Source organism: Temnothorax curvispinosus, unplaced genomic scaffold (assembly GCF_003070985.1).
Source record: "Temnothorax curvispinosus isolate PA1 unplaced genomic scaffold, ASM307098v1 QBEX01015018.1, whole genome shotgun sequence".
In the NCBI taxonomy this organism is placed as follows: Eukaryota; Metazoa; Arthropoda; class Insecta; order Hymenoptera; family Formicidae; genus Temnothorax; species Temnothorax curvispinosus.
Window position 1 is genome coordinate 423,732 of NW_020224798.1, and position 17,391 is coordinate 441,122.

Here is a 17,391-nt window from a genome sequence, read left to right on the forward strand (position 1 = left end):
TTTTTATAAACTTCATAAATTAGACACAACGTAGTTTCGTACAAATGGTCATCAAAAATCACTAATCGCCACGCTCGCAGTCTGAGACGGAATTACTTTTATCGTAAAGTCAAACGCGCCGAACGCCGAGCAGGCTCGTGAGACGTTCCACTCGTGCAAACGGGAATACGTCGAACGTCGAGGCGCGTGATGAAGTAAGAAGGGAGGCGGTGTGGTGGTGGTAGACGCGACGGGTTTGCTGGTGCGTGGGTGCACGCGTGTAATGGTGGATCAAGTTGTACGCGCACGATGCAGCTGATGACCTTGAACTCTCTGCTGATGTTCGACCTCGTGTTCCTGTTTTTCCTGTTCCTCGTCGGTGTCTCCTGCCTCGTGTACTACCTGCCGGGTACTCGGGCGCATGCTTTCGCGCCGCACGAGATCATCACGGCGCGAATGTCGCCGCGCTATGACGCACCGATCGACAATGTGTAAGGTGGGTATATAGGAATGCATATATACGATCGGAGACAGGCAGGCTGAGATTATGCGAGGTGTCCCGCCAGACACGATAATCGCGCGCCACGCAGGCACCGATTTCCCTTTACGCGATTCACGAATAGCCGATAAACCGTTTTCGGTTTTGGAAAATCGATCGTCCACGCGCGGGCGCTGTGAATTGCTTCCGTTATAGGTATCATATTCTCGACTGCCTCTCGATTAAATTGTTCCATTGATGTTTTCGATTTAAAACGTCCGAAGTTGCACAACGCTGATTTGATTACGTACGCGGATTGGAACTTCCTGCGTGATTGTTACACCGTGCAGTTTGAGAGAGATCGGGGCGCCCTGATTAAATCGCGTGAAATCGGAATGGGACCCTGCCGGTCGACGCTGATTGTTCGCTAATTAAATGCCCTACCCGCGTGATCACTCATAACGAATGTGTTAACGTTATTACATGCGCATTTGTCTGTCTCTTGCAAATGTTTCCACGCTGACATTAAAAAAAATTGATTTAGGAATAGCACGCGGTAGTAACGAAAATTAATAACGCCAACCAATGAAATGTAATATCCGATGCACGTCTGATTAGCTGAGAGCAAGTTTTCGGATGATCAGGTCTGTCAAAAGCACTCAAGGCTATCTCTTTCAACTTTCAACTGCGACCGAATTCGGATATTGCATAATTCAATGCTGGTCTGCGTCGGGAATTGCATAAAAGGTGACCGAGTTGCATGAATGGCTGCACGTTTGTCCATTGTATGCCGAGAATAACCTAATACGTGGAACGATCGAACGTGATATAAAATAAATTGCACGCTTGATTGAAATAGCATGCATCTTGGATGAAATGACATACGTCTTGTTAAAATTATTATCTTGTAAAATAAATATGACTCTAATAATAATAAAACCGATAGCTGCTATGACATTAACATTTCAACTGTTAAGCTTGACAAGGAAAATGAGTTTGAAAATACATTGTGACAAAATTGACCAATTTTGCGTTAACAAAACGAACAAAACATACATGAAGATGTATCTAGTGAAATATTTCGTCTATTTTATAGAGTTAATTTTTATCTTTCTCTTCAATAATTGACTTTGCGCGTTTAGTAACGACGTAGACTTCGGCGCCGAATTAGCTCGTTAATTGCTCTCGACGTTTTCCTTTAGCGCCCCGGCTGACTCCATGGAAAACCGGCGACCGGCTTCGCAAAATGGACTATTTGTCGCGGAAAATTAATATTTCCGCGAAGTTTCTTTGCTCTGGTCGCCGGGAGAAATCAAGCTTGATACACGACGCGCTGGAGAGAATCACAAACAGCGATATTAATGAAGAACGAAAGTTTCAAAACTGGATGATGCTCAAACTTTTCGGCGAGTCGACACGGATAAAGGATGAAAAAAACTATAAAGTTTTGGATACTTTTTATTAAAAAAGGAACAACATATCATAGTCTTTGCTTCTTTTTCTTCTCCTATATTAAGTTATACTTTTAGCCATCTTAGAACACTACATTTTTAATAAAAGACGACAAGGTCTCATTTTTCATTGTTTAGAATAATCTGGAATCATATAAATTCATTATATCCTAGAATTAAAAAGGAATTAGCTCTAAGAAAATAAAAAAAACGATGGATGTTATTATCGTCAATAATGTAACATCAATTTAAAAGTGAGTAATTGTAAAGGCGAAAATATGATTGATATCGCGACGAGAGTGCGCGAGGCAATATCCGCAATAAATCCTATCGCAATGCAATCTAACGTTTTGAACTGCAGGATGTGTACGAACATCCAGAATATCCATCATCGCGCGCGTCACTATATTTTACGATAGTTCATAGATTAAAAATAATCCGATGGAAAGATAATGCATGATAGAGGCGTGCAAGCCAATATCAACACACGAGACAGATATCAATCGCGGAATGGTCACCGTCTGGAGCGAAAGTCTGATCAAGGTGTTTATTGACGCTGTAAATAACCTCGATCGCTATTGCGATCAGAATGCATCTTCGTAATTACTCCCTAATTACTATACTATGAAAGTTACACTTTGGAAATTATGTTTGATTCGTTCTCTCGAAACTTCGTTCACAAAACGAAATTTATGTGGTTAAATAGCATGCGTGGTGTTGCGTGCACGCCGAATGGGAAATTTCTGCTGGCGATAACTTCGTAATACACGTCAGTACGGACAGTACGGAACGAGCGATCACGCCCGATCGAATAAAGTCGAACTCGCTGTAAATTGACAGCCGTCGTGCAATGGAGCTAATCACAATTAAAGTCATACCGATATCGAACAAATTGAAAAAGGATCATGCGGTCAAAGAATTACGTGTGATCTGTCTGATAAAACTGGGTTTCGCGAAAGACTAAAAACAAATAGAACGATGTATTGCTTCGAAAACTTTGTTGACAATTGATTTTCGAAGATTTTGTTACGCGACAAAATATTACACTCACAGTTAATACGTATTTGAGCAGTTTGCAGCTTCGATTACTTTCGTTATTAGTCAGTTCGATCATAAAGTATAATATCGAGACTTCGCCGAAGATACCAAAATTGTTGTATTGCGCTGTTTCACGCGAGAAATGAAGAAAAACTTTTCGGCGGAGATCTTACGGTCGTGATTTTCGCACAATAGAGAGGACAATCGCAGCTGACTAACAATAAGTTAGAAGTGCGAGAAAGTGCAGAAGTCCGAAACACGCTCGTGGGACCGAATATATCGGCTCTGAACTATGTGAACTTTAGTTTCGCGGGAAACCCGATAATCTGAAACTTTCATGCGTACGCTCACCGTCCATCGAACTTCTCGATATAACACGCATTTATTTTATTAGAGAAAGTATGCAGTAATTAAAGATAATCACTATTATCGAGAAAGTTAGATATAAAGTGCGGACATATATATGCATATATTTCTTTGTCGATTTAATAAAAATGATTCTATAATCACAATAACCATAAAGTAGATAGACATAACGTATTTTAAAGTTACCACTAAAATTTCCCTTCATGATTTTCATGAAACTTGAATATAATTATCGGAATGTATTTTGCTTTTCATGTTAAACAGCTCGACGTTATAATTAGATGGCGGATTAAATTTTAATACAATCCAAACACGACCTATGCCCTATGCGTCGCGCAAACGTGCACGAGACAAGTCCCCTTTCCCGTAACGTGCAGAAATCAGTGAGAAACACAGAGAAAAGCAGATAACGATAGCCCGCGTTACTCTACTTGAAAGAGCAGTCGTAGAGGAGAACGCTGCTGAAAACGGGACTGACGTCTATTGTTTTCTCTGACGGTATCTGTTGATTGTTCCTCGAGATGTGCATATGACGTCGAGATTCCCGCGCGTGGTTGCTAGATTTATAAGCAAAATTGCAGACGACCAGAGACAGAAGAACTGCGTCGCCACGTGGGTTGCGTGTGTTTGATTAAAAATAAATTGCGGGAAAACTCAGGGATTTTTAGTTAAACCGATAAATCTTCCCAACTCTCGATATTCTCTTCTTATAGTCCAAGAATGTGGAAAATATTTCACGAGATAGTAGAAAACAGAAACATTTTAACAAACAAAAATATAATTTACAAAAAATATCACAAACCTCAGTTCTTTTCTACTTTTACAATGTTATAATCTTTAAAATGCAATTAAGTTGTACAGGAATTTTCTAATAATTTTTTTCTCGAGATAATTTTGGAAATACATATTTTTATAGGAAAAGCCATACAATATAAAAAATAACATGTAAGAAGTATATTTATTATCTGATTTGATCAAATTCTCTAAAATTATATTTACATTTGCTATCGAAAAGATATTATTATGGGCATGTTCTTTAACATAAACATGTTGCTTTAATATAAAGACACCATCATATAATAAATTTTCATCGCAAAATGCTCCGTATCTTGCGTTTACACATCGCGTGACATTATCAAGAAAAGAACCTGAGTAATCCTTGCAAAATAATTCTTCATTCGCTGGGACATCAAGTCACGGCGACACACCGAACAAAGGGGCTAATATAAGCGGGACTGAGCAAGCAACAAACCCGATACCTTCAATATGCATGCCGTGTTTGCATTTGTTTGTTCGCGATACGGGCTACGGGACACGTTGCCGTCGTGTCGTTTCCCCGATTCTGCGCATGTTCACCCCACAAGGCAAAACAAAGTATCGTCGTCCTAATCCTAGTATTTGAGATCTCCACCTCGCGATCCGCTCAATGTCTTCATCTCACATTTTTACCAAATTTATCACTACTCTTATATTTTTACAAAATTTACAACTACTCTTACAAATTTGTCATTAATTATTTTTACAAAATCATTAACTACTTATTTAAAGAATTCCATAAAGGTATAAGCATTTAAATTTTCAAATAGATAATTATAAAATACTATTTTGTTACTCACAGAATGCTGACGGATGTGACCGGGGGCCCAGGACTCGCAGTAGTGGCAGGGGACGTCCTTACCCTGCGAGGCACAGGACTCGCTGCTGCAGAAACGTGGGCTCTCCTCTGCCAGGCAGCCCAGGCCCTCCAGGATCTTTTTCTATCAAGTAAGTTAAAAAATTCTGTTATACATAATTCATCCCAATATTATCCATAATAAAATATTTCACATAATCTTGACATATAATTTTTGGAGGAAAAAAGAAAAAGTAATAAAGATAGATATTGCTGCTGTATATTGCCACTATATATTGTCACTATATAATTAATATTTAATACAAAAACATTTTATTATCTTATTTACTTATATATATTTACTTTTGCAATTTATACATTTCCAAAGAAAAAAAGCTTTTTTATATACATATTATAAATATATTATTAATAAATAATAATTAAACGTGCTGTTTTAGTTTTATTGAATAGTAGGAAATGTATAACTTAAAAAAAAATTGCGGACTAAATTTTTGTAAAAAAAAAAAAAAAAAAAAAAAATATTCCGGTACCGGGAATCGAACCCGAGCCTCCTGGGTGAAAGCCAGGTATCCTAGCCACTAGACCATACCGGATTATACGAACGGTTGTATAAACTCGATACTACACACGCAGGAAGAAGACAAACATACTAATCGTGCAATAAATATTACACAATAAATATTTTCTCCCATAAATTGTGTTTTAATAATATGGAAAAAAATTGTTTTCCCCTAATTGCAAAAATCTAATAAAAAAGTGACTTAACTGTATTTTTTTCTCTTTATAATTTCTCGTATTTTTTTTTAAATACAGAGAACTTCTCATAATTTTTATTCTCAAAATATTAAATGTTGAAAATACACGTAAAATATGATCGTCACCATCACGTTACTATCCTTTCATATTCCCTACTCGAGACTTACGCGGTCTTTTCTGCTTTCGTGGGCATAAAGCAGCCAAAGATGATCCGTCCACAAATCCCAGAGGCTTTTCAGAAAATATTGGTCGAGTTTGTCACGAGCTTTCACTACATGTGACACGGCTTAGCATGTTTCGGATATGAAACACTGTGTGAAGCCGAAACTTTATCACGATCAATGCCACCTCGTAACTCAAAAGAAGCGCCGATAAAAGTGCGAATAAAAAAATTAAACAAGATCAAATAAAATTAATCTCAATGAATAAAAGAATGTCGTACTAACTTAATCTCAGTTAGTACGACAGTTTAACCTCTTGATAAAAATTTTAAAATATTGCTTTTCATAAAATATTATTAAAAATAAAAAAAATATATCGATATTCGTTAATGTAAAATTCTACATCACTATACTCTCATCGAGTCATCAGAATTTTAATGTCAATATTGCTAATATTAAAGTTATTACAAATTCCAATTCTTCTGAAAAAATTTATTTTACAGCATTCGTTATTGACGTAATTGATAAGAGCCAATATCGCTTGTATATTTTATTTCGATAAAAATATTGTCACTTGCATCATCCTCGTGACAGCGCTAAAATATTCCATAGAGAGAAAATCCATATCTCCCGGGGAAATATTACACGCAAAAAAAACATTTCCATTAAGTACATTGATGTCTTTTTGAATACTTCCATCTCAACATCGCCAACAATATTATAGATATATACGTTCGATTACGTCATCAATTCTCTCCTGCATCATCCTTCTTCACGTTTAAGACGCCTCAAGGGTCGAGGCGAGAGGCAGTGTCATGGTCTAACGAGGCAGTTCTCTTATGGTATCTTCCTCTATATATCCGATTTATTTCACGCATTGACGGCCATTGGAAAAAATGCCTTCCGTATGACGGGGTGAGCTATAAAAATCGTATCCATCCACCTCATCTATCCTCCGGCGCCAAAAATTCTCGATCGAGCTACGTGATTGATGATACATCAAGGACTTAGGCAAAGTCTCCCTCCACCCCAGAGAAAGAAAAACACCAAGAGTTCATTTATACTCAATTAAACTATTGTATATTGTTTCACCTCCCGTTATTCCTATTATGTAATTTGCATTATTGTGTAATCATGCATTTGTGTTACAATATAATAACAAAATACAAAGTGGACATATATAAATTTTTCTAATAAAATAGAAAACAACGTGCAATTCGATGTCCCGGCAAACGAATATTAATCACGCGTGTCTATTGTATACTTCAGTAATTATATACCTTTATCACGCAATTAATACGCCCGCGAATTTATTGAATTATCGCGCGAATAGTTGGAAAGTGCACGGCTGCATTTTGTGTATGACCGTATGTTTGCTTTACGAATAAATCACGAAACACGTAAATTCCATCCAATTCCATTTCTGGCTCTTTTGTCACGCTGCGATTTTTATTAAATCCAGCGAGAAATCCACACACCGGCAATCGCCCATATTATAATAGCGCAATCGGAGAAACTGCTGCAATGCGCTCGTTAACTAAATTCATTAATATCTCGTCCCGACTTTTTTCTCCGTATACTGAAAAAAAATCGCAATGCATCTGGCGCCGTATGCGTCGTATCCGTATCGCCGCTCTCTGCCGATTCATTTACGTTCCCCGTGGCGATAGGTAAATTTATCATCGCGCGAGATTAACACACTTTCGAGATGTACATCGCTGCGAAAATTACATTGCTGCGAGCGAAATGAAGATAGCTCGACGCAGCGCGACGCGAGACAAACATTTCTCATGATATAAAATAATATTTAGAAGAGCGCGGCGCATGAGGGGTAGAATTGTGCAAGAAAGACCCGCGATTTTTATTCGCCTCGATATTTAAACGCGGTACGGCGCTGAGAAACTGCAAACGGAATCCGAAATGGGACATTACGTCGCATTCCAGAGGGATCGATAATATCAAATCTGGACAAAGGACAAAGGCCGGGAGATCGGTGGGCCGTTAAACCGCATGTATCGCGACAATTACGACGCTCTCTGAGCAAGTCAAACGTCGGACAGGCGTCAACGTTAAATATTCAATAATTACAAACCGTGTCGAGAGAGACCAGGTATCGTCGTCAAAGAGACACTGCTAATCGAGTAATCGACGACGCTGTCGCAGTATTAATCGCATCATCGAGCAAAGCCACTGTTACGGTAATTGGCTTATCCGTAAGATTACCCTTATGATTTAAACAACTTTACCCTTATGGTTTAAACTTTCCTATATAGATATTGCACTTTACGGTATTATTTTTAATGATATATACCTATATAACAGAACATTTATTCTCTCTTTTCAACGATTGCTTCTACATCTAGGAAATCTAGGAACATCCCGATCTCAAATCTTCTTTTAACTATCGTAATCCGATAAGATAGATACTATGAAAAAGCAGAATCTCAAGAAGCAGCTCTCTTTCGGCTAGCTCTTGAAAATTCGCACAAAATATCTCAAGAAATATCTTCCTTAGAAACTTCTGAAAGACTCGAGGAGAACGTATGCCAAAGTCTTTGCTATCTAATGTCAAAAGACGTTAAAACATCTGAAAAATATCGTCGCTTACATCTTCTCTTGACAAGAACTACTTAACAGCGATTAATACTTTTGCTCGACTGCAAAAAGTATCGAGAAACGTCGTGGCACCACATTAATATCTATGATAATCGGAAGGAGATAAAGATTTGTGAAATAGTAAATTACGGAGATCGGTACGAGTTTGTACTTTTTGCTCGACAGTGCCGGACATCAGACCTAACTAATGGAGGCAGTGAAGTATGGATAGTAAAGCGAAGAAGTAACGATGTATCTTCAGTATCGAAATATCCATCAGCGTCCCCTTCTCTCAACATCGGCGTGAGATTAAACGCGTCAAGCCGCGCTCAACGTTGCGCCAGGCTCTCATTCTTGACTCACATACGCGCGGCTTAACAGGCGTGTTTACAATGTCGGCAATTCGGACCCTCCAGTTCTCTCCCTGAGATTGCCGTGAGGTATCCTGCACGCGATTGCGATGCTCGCATAGCATGACTCACGAGCGCCGTATAATAAGCGGTGCATCGCCCGCACCGCAGGACCCTCGTATCCCGAATGCCGAGAATTCGTCCTTGCATTTGCTCTGAAAACTGGACCTTTATTTTGTTCGTTGATTTTGGACACGTCATGAGCGCGGTTTCTCCAAAATCTCGCAAACTTCTCCGAAAATCTTGCAAGCACCGAGTTTATCAGATGTAATGTAATAAAATAGAGCATCGTGAAAGAGAGAGATAAAGAAAAGGAGAAGAAAAAAGAAAAATATTTTCGTAAATCATAATTATTAACACTGCTCGGACGCCGTGTTTTTGGAGCACTCACCCAAACACCCTGAGACTTTTAAGTTCAAAGGCGTTTTGAAAGCGTTTCGTGTTACAAGAAATTTACAAAAATTCATGTATCATCTTTAAGGTTTCAAAAAGTAATTTCTATACTTACATGGGCCGGAACTGTTGCAATTTTTTTTTTAAAGCTAAAGCCATTTTCGTGGGAATCATAAATGAAAACTCGACTATGCCTTAAAAAGCCCACGGTGTCCGCGCAGTGTTAATATTAATATATTAATAATATCTTAATTAAAATAGCGGTATTAAATTTTATTAATATTGCTGAAGCGTTTCAAAGTGAGAGACTGCGATAGCAATATTATTGCATTTCCTAGTTCTGTGTAGAAATGTATAATTTTCCGTATGCACCTCAAAAATCATCCACGCGAGATGATTCAACCGCACATCCTCGAAATAAGCTCACATCAGAGCTGTCAGGAGCTCGAAATTATCGCGTAAATTCGCACAGCTGTGAAAGTTTTAAATGCAAGATGTGGTCCCACCACCGTCGAGCGAATTGTTTCCCGTCGCTTCGTAGCATCTGCCTTCAACTGGCCGACAACAAGAGCCGCTCTTAATGAAGTAACCCTTTAATTTAAAGCAACACTCTATTTATTGATAATACACCTTGTAGAAGAAAAACTCGGAATACGGCGGTGACTCCTTTGGTTTCACGTCGTAAAAAGTGTACAAGAGCTTTAATAATGTCGGCAACGTATAATCCCTTCGGCGAGAAGTCACCATTCGTCGACGAACAAATAGGGTCACCGGTGTATCCGTGCGTTCACCGCGCCGTGTCTTTGAAATATTCTCATCCACGTTAATACAGAACTCGGCGAAAAGCGGTCGTGTAGTTGCTCTAGATGTTTTCAACCGTCCGTCAAAGGCGCGCGCTTAAATCTCATCCTCCTCGAACGTCGTTTCCCTGGTTCTCTTTACTCGTCGCGGTGATTTACTATGAATCGAAATTTCAATTGTAACTAATCAATTCTTAATTAGTCGATTGTAAACGCTGCGCAAGCCAACTCACTCGCATTAGTCTTTCAGCAAGAATTATTGTCTTTTTCAATAATTGAAAAAAAATTAAACCGTTAAAAGATTTATAGAGATGTATTTATAACTTCGAAACGATCAATGCAGATAAAATAATAAATTGAAGGAAAATTTAGAGAGAAATATATGATTAATGTTTAATAGAAAAATTATTCAAAAAATATATTTAATAAAATGTGAAGAGAACACAATTATTTGGTCCGTTGCTCATTGTTTGATTAGCATTTCTAATTATCACAATCGTCAATTTTTCAGTAATTAGAATTTTTATTAAAATTCTAAATAATTTTCGATTGCAGAATGTGGAAAACTGCATTCATAACAACAAAGGAGAAACGCTCGTGCTGAGCATGCTTGCGGCATTCGCAGATTTAATTTCACCAAGTGCCTATGTGTGGGATGAAAAGGCTGCAGCGTAAAAAAGGCAGTAGATTAACATGGAATAAAAATATAGATTCAGGGCAATCGCGGCATAAGGAAGGAGACTCCGTTCTCGTATTGATCTATAGAATATATCTGTAGAACCCATACAAATCTTCCGTTAATCTACACCTGTTTCTATACTAAGTAGTTGAAAATATAAAAATATAATCGATCTGAAAGGGGTTAAAGTTTTATTTTCCATTTATTCAAAACAAGACAAACCGAATAAACGAAAATCAACAAATTTGAATCACTGACAAATTAATAAGTTAATGAATCATTCAAAATAGCGATATTAAAGCAGTATCGAAATCATTCAACGTGTATAACTTAATGAGAGATGAAGGGTGAAAATCCCGACGATAATCCCGACATATGAAGTTTCCTCCGTTCCATCTCATTTATCTTTGTCTCTCATTATCTATCCACAAAGAGACGACCCTTCTAACTCTCGAGGCGAGCTTACGCTTGCCTGCCTGCCTGTAGAGCCTCTTAAACGGTCTTTTGCAAATTAAAAGCAGACAGTAACTCCAAGAGAAATATTATGATTGTTTTGAGAAATAATACTCGCAGGTAAAATGGTGTGCTATACTCATTAGCGACTGCCGCATTTAATTTTAATAACATGGTCTTTGATGAATTGTATATAGATCTCTATTCTGGAAAATGTCTATATCCGGCAAAAACGAGCTTATATATAATTTTAAACATCTTTATATATAACCGTGAAATTATCGGTCATTTAAAAATCAATAAAGGTTTCCTTTCCTACCGCAAAAATTAATTAACAAAAAGTCATACAACTTTAACAGTTGTAAATTATTCGTCTTACTTGTGTTAAAAAAAACGTATCAGATCGCTAATCTCTATATATTCCTATTTTGAGATACTTTTGTCATGTTTCAAAAACCACTAGTCAGATCCTGATATTCAAGGCAGTCAAGATCTATTTCGTAATTAAACGAAGCACGGCAACATCCACTTATTTATTTATTTTAATGTTATACGCAACAAATGTTATACAATCGTTTAATAGAATTAAATATATTTTTAAAAACATTAATTAAATTGAGTGCTAATAAAATCAAAAGAATTCTGTCTCTTTATTAGCTGTTTAAGATTTATTGCACACTTATTTTATCTTATTTTTAATCAAATTCTTCTCAATTTTAATTTTCCCTTTTTTCTTCTCAATCTACAATATATTAATCTGGAATTTTCCTTAAAATAAAATAACGATAAAAAATCAATGCACTGTAGTTAAATCAATGATATATGATACGAAAAGTGTAAGGTACGTGAGATGAAGACTAAACGAAAGAGAAATCGTATTCAAGTGGCACGCGCCTAGCAATTGAGACTTGAACGACCGTATCCAGCCACCGTATTCATCGAAGATTTTTATTTCCGATTGTTCGAGCGAATCAGCCGGAGCTGATTTTATTCAACAATAGCATTGGTTTACGGCGAAAATGTTTGAGAAATTTTAAGAATTTATTCTCATAATGATTAACCTTATTATTTCTTTATAGAAGAATTCTTCGTAAAAGATAATTTTGTGACGTTATTACTGCGACATAAAATGTCTTTTGTCATAAAATCGCTGTCGTAAATTTCCCTGCCACGAATAAACAAGACTCACGCACAGATAAAAGACCGTCTTCCATTATTACTACTTTCATTATTCCCTACTGTGTCTGTTTGCTTGTAATCAGTTCGTGTTACATGTCAGAGGAACTTTCTTAACAACGCCGTTAACATATTTCACCGTATATTCTCTCCACCACTGTAACATACAATTTAGGATAATGACTTTATGAGGAGAGATGGTATATTATATCACGATAACAGCATCATCGGTTCGCTACGTTCATAACTCGATCATCCGCGCGAGCGCGAGATTCCGTGATTCCCTCCTTCAAACTCATCTTGAGCGCGCGGCGCGTGGGAAATGCCTGCTCGTCTTCCACGTTCTCTCCGCCGCGCCGCCCTTCGATGGTTAGCGACTTCCATCTCGATCATTAATTACGTTTCGCCGTCGCTGCAGCCGAAGTCAGGACCGCGGCGGTACACTTCGAACGTCTTTCGCGTTAACGACCTTTCTAACTCCTCTTTCACAGTTTGCCAGTACATAGCGAATATTCGCGCCGACGAGAACATTCCACATTTTGATGAACCACTCAAGCTCCCAATTACATCCAAAATGTAAAGTTTATGCTGCGACACAAGAAGCTTTAATTTTCGACCCCAGTCCAAATTTTACATATCTTTGTCAATTATGCGTACTTACTGCGTTCTCAAATAATCATATAATTTGTCAAAAGATTCTAAAATTATTACACAATAATCTGAGAATGTAATCTAAGTTTCTATCATGTTTTTAAATTCGCTGTAATTGGAATTAGGATACAACATGCAATAAAAAAAAGGGAAACGTTGTAACTAAAAAGATCTTAAATTTCGTCTTTGACAAAACGTCCTCTGACTAGAGAGACCTGTGGCGTTTGAGGAATCTCGTCAACGGGTTTGCAGTCGTTTGTTCTCAATTCATTCATAAGATACCGCATATGCTCAGAACGGCAGGTGGAACGGGAAAAGCTATAGTAACGTCGAGAAAAATGGTAGATGTATGTAAATGTACGCGGCATATTTTACAGTGGTACGTCCCCGGGGGTTGGTTTCTCCGGTTTCTCTCGAAGAAGCCGACATTGAGGGTTGCAGGGATGAGCGACCCCGGTATACGCCCTTAAAGGGAGATGTAACGTCTAATGATCTGCCATCTTTGTGCGTTATTTGCCGCCGGCAGGCTCGGAGACCTCGCGGTTAAATATTTACCGCACGAATTTTCCGCGTCGCACCTTCCCCCCCCCCCCGGTGCCATCAACGACGCCTTAATCCTTTCCCTCGCGTTCCTTTTTCTCCAACGCTTCGCATCCAGACGATAATTACATTGCCATATTACCGTTGACGGCCGAATCGATTTGCGGCAACGGGCGACTTGAACGCCAACTAACTAATGTAATTTAGTAACTGCCAACATACTAATTCGCCTTCCGGACATTTCTCGTTTCCCGACGTTGTTTTCCGTACATTGAAAAATCCTTACTTTTCCGAGCATTCTTGAGTAAACAACATTACATCTTGTTCGTCCTCTAAGAAAATCCAAAGTTCTTAACTTCAGTATTAACGATCGCGATGAATCACAGTTGAAATAAAGACGTGAGTTACTTCCATGCTTTGTCTGTGCTTGATATTATCGTCTCTTATTAACATCACAAGTTTAGTAGTAAAACTTAATCTAAATGTAAAATTTAATCTAGAGAAAAGAGAATGTATTTTCTTTTTTAAATATAAACTTTGTTAGATATAATTCATATTATGCTTACTTCTTGTAAAATTATACTAATTTTAGTAGCATTTCTTAGCGATTCTATAGAATACAAATGTTGTTACGTCAATCAATGAAAACTTTTCTATGTTGAAAAAAAGCGCCGAATCTCCAAGAAATGTAATCGGTGCACCACACGTTATACTGTGCCTCCTATCGCTTTTTTCTTGATTCAAGACTATGCCTATTTCACCCGCGAAACACAGGATTGCCATTAAAGGTACAGACACTTGCAAATGTGTATTTGTTTCGCTGTAGGACTAGTAGCATAGCTAATGCAACCACAGTTAAGTCCTGCAAAACTTTGTTCGGTCAACCGATGCAACGAACAGCTGCCAGTGAAAAACATTCGAGCAAAGCTTTCAAATCCATAACAAAGAGCGGTAACGGTTTTGCACTCTTCTCACCAACAATCGAGTACTAAAAAGGACCAATTTTTTCAACAAATAGTGTCACTTGTCTGTCAATTGCTATTCGATACGTGTGTAATCCGCAATCAATGCGTTTGTTACAATGAGATGTGCATCTTCGTGCATGTAAATCGTCGCGCCTACTGTTGCGAAAAGTTATGCGAATAGCGGAAAGTCGTGGAATTTCAGTCATTTCCCACGTTTTCTCTCTTATAAAATGAAATTCCAACCACGCTGAAAACCGACGCTTTAGTATTACCGTCGCGCGTTAGCTTTGCATGTTGAGTCTTGCGCGCGACACGTACGTTTTACACGGTGATTTCTCGATAACCCGCGGTTGACCTAAATTTTAATAACGTTAGAGCTACGGTCCAGTAGCGGTCATGAAAATATGCCCAACATAAAGACTCGCGTTTTGCTTTGAAAACAATATTATAATTTTGTATAAAGAAAAATCTAACTTTATATATCTTAAAAAATACGTGATAGATAAAATACTAAAAATATATCTCCACTATACATATATATTCTTTACAAAAAATATATTAAACTTGCTTTGCGCTATTTTAAATTAAATCTGACATTTTAATAAAAAAAAAAAAAAAGATTAGACATTATGTGTGATAGATTTGGGGGTTTAATACTAAAATTTATTAAAAATGCTTCGCAGGAAACTCGTATCGTAAACTTTAAGACTACAAATTTTACCTTAAGTACCTATACAAATTTTTGATTATGCTAATACCAGATTATGCTAATATCTAGCTCTCGCGACAAGCCACGCTGCAAGTATAAGAGCCAGATGGAACATATTTCTCTTCCGCACTCTCAAGTGGAAAGAGACGCGTCAGTATCAGGCTCCTTTTTAAAATGCTCGCGCCAATAACGCCGGCTCTGATCCGCAGGGAACTCGTATCGTAAATCGTGGACCGCAAAGGCGAATCGAGTCGACATTTTCCGCGGCTTTCACATTTTTTTTTTTTTTTTTGCGAGAGATGTATCTAAAGCTCGAAGCTTCCTCCGCTCACCAAGATATTTTTTTGTAAAAGGTGATCTTGAGAATTAAATATGTTTCAAAGTACCCGTTAATAAACTTTTCTTAGAACGAATCACACGTAATATTATTTTATAGATAACTTTATTTATTTTTTTTACAGATTATTCCGTAAAATTCAATTATACTTATATACCTGTCGGTAATATTTTACTCGAGTTATTTCCGTCGGCTGTTGAATTTCGCGACCTGAAAAATCTTCCTCCGCTCGCGCGGCGCATTTCCTCATTTCGCGCAACGCGATTTTTCCCCGCCAAAACGGTCACCCATCGAATTACTCAGCAGATACAAGAGGCACTAAATAGAGGCGGGAGAAGGGAAAGCCCAGAAGGATTGTAGAGGGTAGATTTCAAACGGTCAGTTTATAGGACAGACAGAAACGAAGGGCTCTAGGGAACTATTCATCAATGTCGAAACACGCACATATATGTGTACGTGCACATTCATACGTGTAGACAAGGATACATCCTCATCCTCGATGCTGTCCACACACGTACGCACGCCTACGTCACACCCACGCGAACGGGACACCTTCCTGGAATCCGCCAACGCGGTTAAGAAATAGGTGAACATTGCGGTGCTTCATGAATCTCTAAAACAATCTCCGGACGCTCTCAATAATGCGGGGTGTCGATAGGAGCTCGAGATAATGAATGTTATCAGTTCTCGGGAAACCTAATCCTACTTTCCGGAATTACAACCTAATATCTATTTAATTCGACAACGTAAATGTGGCTCTTTCTTCCGCCGGACATTTAATTGCGCAATTCCCGAGGGATTGAAAAAGAATTATTTCAAACATAAAAGGAATGATCTAAAATTAATTTTTCCACGATATATCATTAAATTTAATCTCATTAATTATGTCTCATTTTTAAATTAAACTCGGATTATATTTAAAGATTTTTGCCAGAGAGAAAATACGTCGGATAGCAGACTCTGAGACGAAATGGGACTCTAAGTTAGGACTAAATATATTAACGGACTTTCTATTTTATATATTTCTTTTCTTTTTATTTAGTATAGACTGTTAGAAATGTTAAATTTATTCACGTGAATATTTCAGTCGCCTATCTTAAAATCTTGAAGAAAAAATATATATACATTTATAGATACTTCTCCATTTTTGAAAAAGATTTGAAGGACCCGGGCTATTAGGTATCCATAACGCATTACTGCCTGAACGAAGATCGATGGAAGACAGACACAATGCGATGTAACGCGAAGTCTGCTTTGACCTTTCGCGGCGCGGAGAGATATGATGGGATGTAGAAAGAGCGACCTAATGTTTGAAGTATACGCACGAATCATCAATCATGTATGAGAACCTCGCGAACACGTTTATGATTGTATGCACCGAAAATTCACCTCATATTAGTAAAGCAGTTACAATAATTTACCGACAGTAATTAATGTTGTGCGTTAATTGCACTTGAAAGACTCACTTGCACCTTCGGCATACTTCAATAAACGAAGAGAAATGTAAAACTCTATGATGCATTCAGTAACCACTTATTAACATATTTTAATGGCTTTCGCTATTAAATCATAAAAACTATGAATATTACAAATTTTTAACATATGCAAGAATGTAAAGAACTGTTATATAAAAGAATATTATTTTAAAATAAAATAACAAAAAATTAAAAAAAATATATTTATAGATAGATCAATAGCACATATTTATTCTATATTTTTCTCCCTTTCCGCGTGAAAATTCGTATATAAATAACAGTTTTATATTAAATCTCGCGAACAGTAAACGTTTTTTTGTGTCGAGAGAATTTCATCGACTTTCGC

At 37.5% G+C, this 17,391-nt stretch overlaps 1 protein-coding gene and 1 non-coding gene across 9 annotated transcripts in view; one reads left to right on the plus strand and one right to left on the minus strand.

Annotated features, from left to right (window-relative positions):
• The window catches only part of LOC112465201, an 86,278-nt gene that overhangs the window by 34,849 nt on the left and 34,038 nt on the right, over nt 1-17,391 (plus strand). For 3 of the 8 annotated variants that reach the window (XM_025032644.1, XM_025032637.1, XM_025032639.1), the window contains exons 2-3: nt 24-475; nt 4,931-5,076. In XM_025032644.1, the coding sequence (XP_024888412.1) occupies nt 4,932-5,076 (145 nt within the window). In that variant the 5' untranslated portion in view covers nt 24-475; nt 4,931. The remainder of the gene's footprint in view (nt 1-23; nt 476-4,930; nt 5,077-17,391) is intronic. The other 5 variants (XM_025032638.1, XM_025032641.1, XM_025032640.1 and 2 more) reach the window with 4 other exon arrangements.
• Trnae-uuc lies at nt 5,467-5,538 on the minus strand. Its single transcript has one exon. It is a non-coding gene; the product is annotated as a tRNA-Glu (tRNA).